We start from the raw sequence: 12500 nt of genomic DNA, 5'->3' as shown, positions 1-12500 counted from the left end.
AGTCTGGATTCTTAACAATCATTGTTGTTGAATGTTCTGCTCTGTCATGATTGTGTTTCATTAGCCCTGAAAAGCCCCTATGGGGAGTGGTTCATCACGTACGTCTTTAAATTAAGTATGTATGATCCACTCCGGTTGTTAAAACAACAGTCATGTCATCCTCCACAGTCCTTCTCAGGACTAAACTCACCCAGACAATAATTCACTTAATCATAATGATAGAACTCCTTGGTTCAAACAACATATGATCTTGGACTAGAAATGCATCAATGAACACACATTTGGCATATCCAAACATGTTTTCTTGGACGTTTATTGATTCCTAGGGTCAAAAAGGTTAACTTGCATCTTCTGAACCTTACTGTAAATTATAATATTGTTAGCCACCACACAATCAACATTTTTTGAAGTTGGTCCACATTAGTCAGGAGATGATTGTTTTCTGAAATTGACAATAAAATTGGCAAAGCCTACCTGCATGTAAAAATTGCCATTAACGCCACCTCTCCAGATTCTGTAATGATGGATTTTTCCATCGTGCCTTTGGAGTGAATCATATCAATCAACATTTCATTATCATCATGTCTTACATACATACATACTTAATTGACCTCTCCCCATAGGGGCTTTTCAGGGCCAATGAATCAACGAAACAACAGAACACAACAACTACAACTGTTAAGAATCCCAACTGGCCGGAGGCAAACCAGTTGGCTATTTACAAGTGCAGCTGGGAAGTTGAACCAGGGACTACCAGGATCAAATTCAACGAGTGGTCAGAGTGGGTCTTGAACCCGGGATCTCCGGATCTCAAGGCAAGCGCCCTAACCACTGGGCCACACTGCCTCCTGCCTCTTGTAGGAAAGGGTACTCACAGGTCAAGCTGGGATGAATTCATTGGGTATTTTGATCCTGCAATAACTCCCACTACCCTCTGGAATATATACATTTAAAGGATATTGATTAAGGTAAAATTAAGTGTTTGCTTTATTTATATCATGGTAAAATGTGGTTTAGATAAATGAATAGTAAACTTTACTTTTATCATATTTTCATTGCTTCTACTACCAACCAAACATAAATCATGATCAATCCATTTTTCCTTCATTCCTTGAGTACAAATTAATTGTTATCCATGAATTTATTCGATACGCTTGGGTATGCGTATTGTTCCACAAAACAATAGCGTGCCATGGATGGATAATCAATTTATTCTGCAATGCATAATAATTAAGGTAAGGACCTGTGTGGAAATCATTATAGTAAAAAGATACAAGTGTGACCTGACAACCATTATAGTAGACCTCCGTCAGTCGAAGTCCATTATGGATTTTGCGCCGGTCTGGAACAAGTCATTTTGCCTCAGGGACAGCGCCAGCTGTGCACTGATGAGTCCAATGCGGGAGAGGCAATCTCGGTCGCATTTCTTGCAGGTGTGGCTAGTTGGAGAAGCTGTGGCGATGCATGCCTTTCGCTTGGCCCTCTTTTCATCGGCTGAGGTCTGGATCTTTTCTTCGCCAGACTTCAGCTGTTTGTGCAGAACACAGCGCTATTTGTTGCGGTCAGCTGCTGTGTCTTCCCAGCTCTCTGTGTTGATGTCCAGGGCTTTCATGTCACACTTGCAGACATCTTTGTAGTGAAGCCGGGGGCAGCCAACAGTTCTCTTGCCAGAGGCAAGTTGGCAATAGAGGATGTCCTCTGGGATGCGCCCATCCTCCATCCCGCGCATGTGGCCGAGCCATCACAACCTGAATTGTCAGCTTTGGGTTCTCCCAGATGCGGGTGGTGAGGCGTGCTAGCATTGTGGCAGCCTTGCCGATGCGCTTGCTGATCTCGGAATCAGGGACAGGATGTCGCTGATGGTCGATCCCAGGTATGTGAATTGGTGTGCGACTTCAAGCTGGTAGTCGTCGATGTAGATGGCTGGTGGTGTCCACATACTGACTCAGCACATTGGTCTTTTTTAGGCTGATGGTCAGTCCGAAGTCTTTGCAGCCCTGGGAGAACCTGTCCATAAGGCACTGGAGTTCTTGCTCAGTGTGCGAGATGACTGGCATCATCAGCAAAGAGCATGTCCCGGATGGTTGTCTCATGCAATTTTTCTTCGCTTTCAGTCGAGCCAGGTTGAAAAGTCAACCGTCAGATCTGGAGCGTACTGTATGTACACCCCTTCTGTTGCAGTTCGGAAAGCATACTTTAGGAGCAGGGCAAAGAAGATACCAAAGAGAGTAGGAGCAAGGATGCATCCTTCCTTTACTCTGCTCTTGATGTCAAAGGGGTTGGACATGCTGCCTATGCAGTTGTTACAGTTGCTCCTGTCACCCTTATTCTTGTAGAGGGTGACGGTCTTGGCATCTCTCATGTCTTGCGGCACGGCTCCTTCTCTCCAACACTGGCAAAGAACATCGTGAAGAGGCTGCAGTAGGGTGTCTCTACAGCACTTGATGAGGTCTGGGGGGATGCCATCCGTACCAGGTGCTTTGCCGCAGGCCAAGCTTTTGATCGCTTTGCTGAGTTCGGCAAATGTTGGTTCAGTATCTAGTTCCTCCATGATGGGCAGAGGTTCGATGGCATCAAGGGCTGAAGCAACGACTGTGTTTTCTCTGGAGTAGAGCTCTCAGTAGTGCTCCACCCACCTGTCCATTTGCTTGCCCTTGTCAGTAACCACTTCCCTGCTGGTGGTCTTGAGGGGGGGCTGTTTTGCCCTGTGTCGGACCAAGAGCTGTCTTGATGCCCTCGTACATTCCTCTGATGTTACCCCAGGCAGCTGCAGACTGGATGGAGTCGATGAGCTGTGGCCAGTAATCGTTGGCACAACGCCTTGCAGTCTGTTGCACTTTGCTTCTAGCGGCTCTGAGTGCTAGGAGGGACTTCTCGCTGGGGGAGTGCTTGTATTCAGCAAGGGCAGCACGCTTTGCATTAGTGACGGCGATCATTTCGCTGGACTTAGCAACAAACCAGTCATTGTGTTTAGAGATCTTCTTCCCAAAGGTTGCAAAGGCTGTTTTCTGAATGACCTCTCTGAGGTGGTCCCATTTCTTGGAAGCAGAGCAATGCTGATGTTCTTCAGACAGAGCATCTTGGAGGGACTTGGCAAACTCTTCTACTTTCTCTGAGAGCTGCATGCTGGTGGTATCGATGCAGGGTTTGCCTTTCTTCTTGAGCTGTGGAGCATTTTGGGTTCTAGCCTGATCTTGCAGCAGACTAAAGAGTGGTCACTGTCTCAGTCTGTGCTGTGGTAGGTGCGAGTGAGGAGCACAAACTTGAGGTTGGTATGACGGATCAAGATCATGTCCAGTTGATGTCAATGCTTTGAGCGGGGATGACACCAAGACACCTTGTGTTGTGGCTTAGTTTGGAAGTAGAAGTTGGTCACGCAGAGGCCGTGGTAGGAGCAGAACTCCAGCAGGCACTGCCCGTTATTGTTGATCTTGCCAACTCCAAAGTGTCAGAGGCAGGAAGGCCATGAGTGGTGGTCGGCACCCACTCGTGCATTGAAGTCTTCAAGGATGATGATGTTTTCCTTGGGGGGTATGCTCTTCATGACGTTGCTGAGATTGGTATAAAACTTGTCCTTTGCTTCTGCTTCCCCACGTGATGCATTTGACATCACTTTGTCTTATTTCGTGGGAAATCATTACACAGCAGGCTCGCCCAAACGCAGCAGTTACTTAAACTGGACACACGTGCAAGCGCCAATGCAAGTTTACTAACTCGATTTTCCAGTTCAAATTTAATTTATTTGTTCTTGGTGCTGGACAGCGGCTCACTCAAAGAAACTAACCGTTGTTTGCAGTGGTTTCTCTATCGGAAAGCGTCGGAGAAACCAACTGCTTGCAGGGTACAAGAAGGTGAAGTGAGGTTAAGTGTCTCCACTAATTTTGCAACTTGTTATAGCAGAGGTCTTCTATCTTTTAGCAAAATAGCAGCAATAGACCTCTGCCATTGGTTGAAACTCAACCAAATCCTCAAGTGATGCTCCATGTTGTGTGGGCTCACTTAACAATAGCAGAATCAATGTAGAGAAATGCATGGGACACAGAGGGCTCAAGTGGCGGTCAGCAAACATATCATGGTCAAGTGGTTTGAAGAGTGCCATCTGGGAAAACAAGTGCTCATGCAAGCAGGGCGCTTTCCACTACAGAAATGAACTATGCGCAAATCAAAAAGGAGCTTTTGGCCATCGTGTTTGGCGTAGAGCATTTTCACCAGTACACATACGGACGGAGGGTCGCCGTCGACTCAAATCACAAGCCTTTGGAGACGATAGTCGGAAAACCTCAGCCCCTAGGCGGCTCCAAAAGATGTTTATGCATCTCCAGCGTCACAACATTGATATACAATACAAGAAGGGATCAGAGATTTATCTAGCTGACACACTCAGCAGGCACTGCAATCGAGATGAGGCACACTTAACCAGATCGGCATTTGAAGAAGAGATAGAGGGCACACCTCGCATTGAAGAAATCAATCAAATGATAGCATCTGAAAAACAAATGTTGAGACTGCAGAACAAGACAGGCAAGGATGAGGTCCTCCAGATGGTGAAGGCGATCATACAAAACGGATGGCCTGAAAGCAAGCACAGTTTGCCCGTGACCGTAACCCCATACTTTCACATCCGCAACAAGTTAGTGGTCCAAAATGGGCTTATCTTTTGTGGTGATAGAGTGGTCATCCTAAAAGCCCTCAGAAAGGAAATGATTGAAAATCTGCACATAGCCCACCAGGGGGTAGAATCAAGCCTGAGAAGAGCATGAGAGAGCATTTACTGGCCCAACATGAACAGCGAGGTAAAAGATTACATCTCCCGCTCTGAGATTTGCCTCACCTACCCCACTCATCAGCAGAAGGAACCGCTGCTGAGCCACGAGATACCTGATCGCCCTTGGGCAAAGATCGCTGCAGACCTACTCCAGTTTGAGAACAAAGAATACTTGGTGACGGTTGACTATTACTCTAATTTCTTCGAAGTAGATCGCAAAGCGGTCACAAAGAAGTTGAAGGCCCACATCACAAGATATGGAGTACCAGATGAAATAGTCCCTGACAACGGGCCACAGTTTGCTGCCCAACAATTTCGAATCTTCGCCCAAAGTTATGGGTTCAAACAGCAGTACAGCAAGCGAAGAAGATCCTGAGAATGGCGAGAGCAAGTGGCAACGACTTCTATTTTGGCTCTCCTGAACGTGCGCAACACTCCACAGGAGAGAGACAACACGAGCCCAGCCCAGAGAATGATGAGCAGGAGCACCAGGACAACCCTCCCGGTCTCAGCAAGTATGCTGAAGCCACACTTGCTTCAAAATTCGCCAGAAAGCACCCTTCAAAGACAAGCCAAGCAACAAAGATACTATGACAAAGTATCAAAGGCCCTACAGCAACTTCGCGAAGGCGACAGGGTGAAAATCCAACCAGTCACCTCAGGACAAAGATTCTGATGGGCGAGTGGTGAAACAAGTGCGACCCCGTTCCTATGAAGTACAGGCGGATGGCAAGGTGTACATCCAAAATCGCAGGCATTTGCGAAAGTACGAACCAAGGGACGAAGTTGGACCGGCTGTAGACCCACCAGAGGTCCCAGAGGAAATGCCTATTACAACGGACAAAGAGGAGAGCATTTCCCCAGAGGATACCACCAGGGAGAGGGCGAGCCACACCCAGACAATGGAGACAAAGAAGCATTATCAACACATGGCAATGGGGAATATCGAACCCGCAGCGGGCATGTTTCTGTAAAACCGTGTAGATTCAATGATTTTGTCATGGACTGAAGACTGCTCTAATCAATGATCTCTTAAATGATCACTGAACATTGTGCAACTTCATTTTCTTGATTTCATTCGGTTGTTAGTTTTTGATTACATAATTTTTTTTTTTCATGGAAGGGAAAATATTACGATAGGGGTTTAATTAAGTTGAGAAGTGATTTAGATTGCGTGATGTGTGAGATATACCTTCTACCGATTTTGTACATGCTGTTGCTGAAGGACAAGATTACATTAAAGGAGTTGTTTTATCCCAAACTGAGGGCTGTTTGACTTAGCTTCGCAACATCGTAACACCATCCAAGGTTGTGGGTGGAGGTTGGATCAAAGTGAGTTTCGACAAAATTGGCAGAGATCTCTTCCTGTACTTGTCAGCCCAGCGAACGCAAAAAGAAAAGGGACCTCTGCTAACAGGGAAAGGAAATCAATCGTTGGCTTTTGACTGTATATTCTACAAAATATGAACAATTTGAATTGAAGTGCATCTTGAACGATGCACAAGCTTCCAGCTGTCTTTATACCAGCAGGCTGTGAGCAGGATCTCCTTTCAAGGGGTGAAGAAGAAAGAGGGGGCCACCCCTCTATTATACTACCCACTTGCCCGCTATTAACTCAGACACTTCCTTGCTATATAATACCTGAGGCCAGCCCATTATTACACCAGAGGCTCACATATTTGCAAAAATTGTCTGTTTCAGGTTTATTCCAGACGAATTATGCCCTTTTTCAATGCGTGCCTGAAACAATCCATGCAAACAGACAGTAAAGACAAAACTGCAGTTCAGAAACTTAAGATGAAAATGAAATGAAGAAATTTTGCTTTCTAATTTTAAAGAAAATGGTTTGTTGCAGCCAAAAGGTCAGTTACAACTTGACGTAGTTCAAACTGTCAACATGCATGTAGCTAAACAAATTATCTAAATCGATCCTGCCGCACGCTTGAGTAGAGACAAGTTCTTACGATGAAAGGGCGCATTAAGCTTATGGGATGATCATTAAGTATTTACTTACAGGAGACATAAGACGAATACGTTGGGAATGTTTTCGCTGTCTCGTATGATGAAAGCACCATTTCTCCCTGTGCCCAGAAGAAGCTCTTCTGCCCGAAGCCGACTGATATTTGGGTGATGCCACGGAAACGACATCGGCGAATATTGCTACTTCCTGTTCAGTGTGTAGATTGGCTACCAGAAGCGGAGAAAAATGCACCCAGCAATTTACATTTACTTCCTGACTCTAGGTATCCCAGCATTCATTTTGGAAAGACATTACCTTGACAACATATACAATGCAATATCCCCTTCTGAGAAGACCGCTGATCACGAGGCTTTCGTTGTTGTCAATTTTTTCCCATTTTGTTCAGTTTAGTATTTCATTTCATCAAGTTTGGTGAGAAAGGGATATTTGTCGCGGTCGAATTTACTTAGTTTTGACGGCAAAAACACGCATAAACAGGGGAGCACAAACAATCAGGTATCGTCGCTCTGGGTGCGCGAAGTTTCGGTGGCAATTCCTTTTGCTTTCCCGCAATGCGTCTCATTCGCTTTCTAATCTTTTCATCATCGTATTTCAAGGCCCTTACATGGATGGATGATTGTTCTGAACAAGAAGGCCAAGGGGGAACCCGTGCGAAGAGGTTAGCTCACACAAACGGTAGCATTGTTGTCTACGTTTTATGTGCGTGGTCTTGAACAGTTTTTGAGATTTAAAGTATAAGAACAAACCCAAGAAATAGATGTCTTCTTTAACAAGGCGTTGAGCCCGCAATATGGCCACAGATCTTTGTCTCGTAGCAATAATGTTTCTTTCGATCTTTGCGGACAATACCCTGGATTATGAGTAACGGCACGTTTAGTGTCTTCCAGCAAGAAGTGAAACTTTAAGACCATAACCTCAACCCTCAGGTTTAATGAGAACTCGTGTTTGAATCAGTCACCAAGTTCTGCGTATGTTTACCCAACAAAGCGTTCTTGGCAAGCTTTACATTCAACAAAACGTGGAGTAATAATCATAAATTATAATCCTGACCAGCGGGTGACATAATTATAGATTATACTAAATATCATTGCCTTCCCAGTCTATGCAAATTAAACATCCCAGAAACGCAACCAACGTGGACGTGCAATCGATGTGCTGATTCTGCATTTACGCCAAGTCTTCTTGTTCACTTTAAGTCCCATCAAAACTTGTTCTTGTAAAAAAAACCAAAGTATAATGTTTGAAAGCTTGGAAACTTGCATCCAATAAACTATGTTTAGTCTAGAAATTCAATCTTTGACACAGCTGTTGCTTTTAACCAAACATAATTTTATGGTACTCTTAAAAGAAAACAAATTAGTAATAAGATACATCAGTACAGACTGTAAGTCTTACGTCTAAAGCGCAGCTTTTATTTGGGAAGAAATGGATTATTTTTTTTATTCCCATGCAATGGGCTTCCCATCAGGGGGAGTTAGGAACTGGGTACATTTAGGTGGTTATTGGTTGACACTGGAAATTAAAGCATGGCTTGTGGCAGTTGACTTGAAACAAAAAACACAAAACACAAGACTTTGTAATTGTAACACTGCTTTGGTGACTAAGGAAACAATCGCAAATGTTTTTATGTGGATCTGATTTGAAAAAATGCTTCTTACAACCTTATCTCTAAAAAGGCATGATTGCAAACTCAAGAGATTATATCACTTTCTAAAACTCAACTCTCTGCTTGGTTCATTTATGAACACTCTTGTCAAATAAATATAGCAAAAGAAATTTGTTATTCATTGTGCAGGCACTGGACATGTTAGGGAATTTTATTATTACAGAGTATGTGGCTCCACTTACAGCATAATCATTTTTAATGATGAAATGATTCATTCCTCACGGGAACATTGGAACCCACAAATGATCAGCTCCGAACGTCAGTGGCTTTATAGCTCAGTTGGTTAGCTCGCACCAGTATCAGGAGGTCACGGGTTCAAACCCGTTGAAGTCCTGAATTTTTCAGGTTTCTTTATGCAATTGCAAAAATTGCGTCCATAACCGTGAGGGTCATAGCTTCACTTGATAATCATTTTTGTTCCTTAATTCCATATTTTTACACAGTGGATTTCCTTGCAAGCTTTGAAATTTCAAATGCATTTACAGGTTGTACTTACCGGCCACAGTGGCATCTAAAAAAATAATGTGTACAGTTAGATAAGGGTCATTCTGATTGTGCCCTGTTGTGCATGGTAACCAAGTTAGCAGTGGCAATGGGTCGGTCAAAAAACAGACAAAGTTGAAGACCTGACCTTACAAATAAAGGTATAAACTCTGGAAAATGTGTAGAAACCACTGATACTGACTCCAACTTCACCCCTTCAGCTTCAAACAAGAACAAATAATAAGATGTGTTATTTAAGGCATGGTACAGTACACTGTACTTCAGGCCCGGTAGGTCATTTGTAAATCAACACATACAGAGCTCTATGAAAATTTGTGCAGTAAAAAAAGTCCCATAAAAGGAAACAGTTCATTGATTTTTTTGTTTCCTTTGCCTTGCTTTGACGATTTCTGCTTCTGTTTAACTGACTGTTGATTGCCATCTTCACTATGCTACTTTGATGGAAACAATCAGTTCTCATTTTTCTTCACATTGCGGAAGTACTTGCATTAAATGCATAAGTGGCAAATTTTTTTGTCATAATTTCAAGAGGAAATCTGTTTAAGTCCACTCTTTTCAGGTAATGGTTTGCCATTACTTGGTGTGGTTCCAACCAAAGAGCTTTCAGCGATCTGGATCAAGGAAAAAGTGATCATATTTACTCACTTGCTTAAAATTAAAGTGTGTGAATGTGGCTTAATTATTATGCAGCACGAGAGTTTTTGGCTTTCTGAATTTGTCTTCTACATGCTAATTAAGCCACATTCACACGCTGCAGTTTTTAAGCTACTGGTAAATGGCGTCAAGTTCTTGAGCTGAATATTCAAAATGTGACATTTATGCAATCAGTTCAGGAGGAAGACCATTTACATGTATCTTGACAGCTATTTTTTCATTTGAAAGTCTGCCATTACTTGGTGTGGTTCTGACATATAAGAGTTAGATTGAGGAGAAATTAAATTTAATGGGAAAGTGATTGAAAACAAGAAGTGACTTTAGATTGTAGTAGCACTTCAAATTTCAACAAAAGCAGAGGTAGAGAATTGAGCAAGTCCTTTCATAGTGTGCCTTTACATGTGTGTTACAATTAACTGGAGCAACAGAGTGGCAAACCTGTTCTACCAACAATTTTTTGGAAAAGTCTGATAATTTTTTTCCTTAGTAGAACTAAGCTGCAAGGAAAAAGGAAAGGATCAGCAAATCAAAGCAGTAAGGAAGTTGACAATAAAAGGTACATGACAGGATATAACTGCTAGGTACAGAAATTTGCCTTTAAGTCTGCTACAGCGTAGGTCTTAACAGTTTTGCCACCTAGCGTACAGTAGCTCTTTGTTGGACCAAATCATACTATGTCAAAGAGCTTATACTGTATACCTGAAGTATTACCAAGTATTTCTTTGTATCATTGCACTTGATAGTGCTTTGGAACATTTTCCTTTACAATGCACGTAATGGTATTATGATATTACTGGTACTCTTTTTACTGTACTATGTATGCGGGACTAGACTGCTCCTCTTTGGTTACAAAATATTATTCAAAAACCAATAATATTCAAAATGTAAAAATATTGAAGATCCGTTACCAGGATTCATGCTAAGAAAGAAGTAAAATCGTTCTCTGGTAAAAAGTTTTGAAAAAACTATAAGCTTTCGACAGACTGAACTGCTACTACCTTCAACGGATAAAAATGTGTGAAGCCTAAAAGCGAAAGAAATTTAAATATAACGGAAAATTTGCATAAATTAAAGGATAAAAACATGTAGTAGAAAGAATGTTAAAAATGCTAAGAAAATTAGTGTTCTTAGCATTTTTAACATTCTTTCTACTTCATGTTTTTATCCTTTAATTTATGCGAATTTTTCGTGATATTTAAATTTCTTTCGCTTTTAGGCTTCACACATTTTTATCCGTTGAAGGCAGCAGTTCAGTCTGTTGAAAGCTCATAGTTTTTTCGAAACTTTTTACCAGAGAACAATTTTACTTCTTTCTTAATATTCAAAATAACCAAATGACACATGACCCTGTTATTCATCCAAATACAAAATACCTTGAATCACGCAATCTTTGGCAGAGCCAAAAAAAAAATTCAAAAAACATCATCATTAAGATGCAGGTTCCTTCCTCAACCCCTTGGGTGAGCCACTTTCATTGTACAGTACCACTGGTGGGCTTTCGAGGCTGTACTGCTTTAAAATGTATTTTTGTTTCTCATTAAATTGTGGTGGATAGAGTTAATTGCCATATTATTATAATGTGAAGAGACCATAAAATCCCAATATTATTTACAGTAACAGTATTACTGTCATACATTGTAAACTTATGAAGGTACATGTGACTGTAATTTTTATCAGGTCCAAACCTAGCACACCCCGACGATTGTCTTCAAATACCAATCATCAGCCTTCTGTCAACTGTACATACAAGTAAGTCACTGAACAACATGTTTTCTATAATTTGTTGACAATAAATTTAAGACACAAGAACCAACTTTTGAAATACATGTTTCAACATTACTTGTGCCTTCATCAGTTTAATTTAATCTACAAACCTTTCTCTCTTATACACGTTACAATATTAACATTTAAAATTTGGTTACAATGATGGTTATACATGTATTTTGAAAAGATGATACAAAGTTCAAAAGTTTCAAAATGTAATATAACCGTCATTGTAACCAAATTTTAAATTTTAACGTTTTCCAATTGTAACGTATAGTTTAGGAGAGAAAATTTTGTTGATGAAATTAACCTGATGATGGCATGAGTAATGCTGAAACATGTCTTTAAAAAGTTGGTTCGCGTGTCTTAAATTTATTAATTTGATTTTGTCATTGTCATGAAATTTGTTGATAACAGACAAAATTTGCTGGATGTCACAATCACCTGCTTCAACATTAGAATAATAATATCAATGAATTAATTAAAATCTTATTAACTAAGATCATTGTCATTGGTGATCTTAAAATTAATTAATTAACAACAATAATATAATTTGTTTCCTTTGTGTTTTAAGTCTGAGGTCTCGCAGTTCATCATCCAGCACTTCCTCAAGTGGTAGTGATACTAGAATACACAGGTAATAAAGAGATCTTTCTGTGAGAGTTTGTATTAATTTTGTATAATAGCTATAGCAACTGATATCCAAGTATCATGTTAGCCTGCCTAGTTCACAAATGCTAGGCCATTGTAACCCAAAATCAAAAGACATCACTCTTAAAGTCCAAAGGCACTGAAGGAAGGTACATATTATACATGTAAGATAAGAAGATATGATAGGCAGGTACAGTTGGAGTCATTTTTCAAAATGGCAGGTGAGGGTTGTTTTGACTGCAACCGAGGTGATGTGCAACTGGTATTGTTGCCTTGGCCTTGTGTTGCTTTACCCAAGTTCACACAAAAAAAGGGCATTCAAATGCAAGAAAATGGATTTTTTTCATTCTCTTGCATTTGTTTGTGTTGCAGTAGGTTATACATGGTGATCATTGATCATGATGATGATTTTCCCAATGCAATCCATGGCAATCAGCAGAAAATTATATTCATACAATGTAAGTCAAAGAAAGCAACAGGTCATGTCATTAATAGTTTATTTATTACGAAAACGA

At 41.2% G+C, this 12500-nt stretch overlaps 2 protein-coding genes across 5 annotated transcripts in view; one reads left to right on the top strand and one right to left on the bottom strand.

Annotated features, from left to right (window-relative positions):
- The window catches only part of LOC138030076 (phosphatidylinositol 3,4,5-trisphosphate 5-phosphatase 2-like), a 60497-nt gene extending 53495 nt beyond the window's left edge, over positions 1–7002 (bottom strand). For both annotated transcript variants that reach the window (XM_068877931.1, XM_068877932.1), the window contains exons 1-2: positions 6780–7002; positions 475–541 (exon numbers count right to left, since the gene is read on the bottom strand). In XM_068877931.1, the coding sequence (XP_068734032.1) occupies positions 475–541; positions 6780–6913 (201 nt within the window). In that variant the 5' untranslated portion in view covers positions 6914–7002. The remainder of the gene's footprint in view (positions 1–474; positions 542–6779) is intronic.
- Positions 7003–7101: 99 nt separating this feature from the next.
- Positions 7102–12500, top strand: part of LOC138030075 (E3 ubiquitin-protein ligase TRIP12-like) — a 64951-nt gene continuing 59552 nt past the window's right edge. The window contains exons 1-5 of one of the 3 annotated variants that reach the window (XM_068877929.1): positions 7102–7241; positions 7343–7404; positions 10058–10126; positions 11248–11319; positions 11909–11971. In XM_068877929.1, coding sequence (XP_068734030.1) covers positions 7355–7404; positions 10058–10126; positions 11248–11319; positions 11909–11971 — 254 coding nt within the window. In that variant the 5' untranslated portion in view covers positions 7102–7241; positions 7343–7354. The remainder of the gene's footprint in view (positions 7242–7342; positions 7405–10057; positions 10127–11247; positions 11320–11908; positions 11972–12500) is intronic. The other 2 variants (XM_068877930.1, XM_068877928.1) reach the window with 2 other exon arrangements.

Source organism: Montipora capricornis, chromosome 13 (assembly GCF_036669925.1).
Source record: "Montipora capricornis isolate CH-2021 chromosome 13, ASM3666992v2, whole genome shotgun sequence".
Taxonomy (NCBI): Eukaryota; Metazoa; Cnidaria; class Anthozoa; order Scleractinia; family Acroporidae; genus Montipora; species Montipora capricornis.
This window is presented reverse-complemented; position numbering and strand designations above follow the sequence as displayed.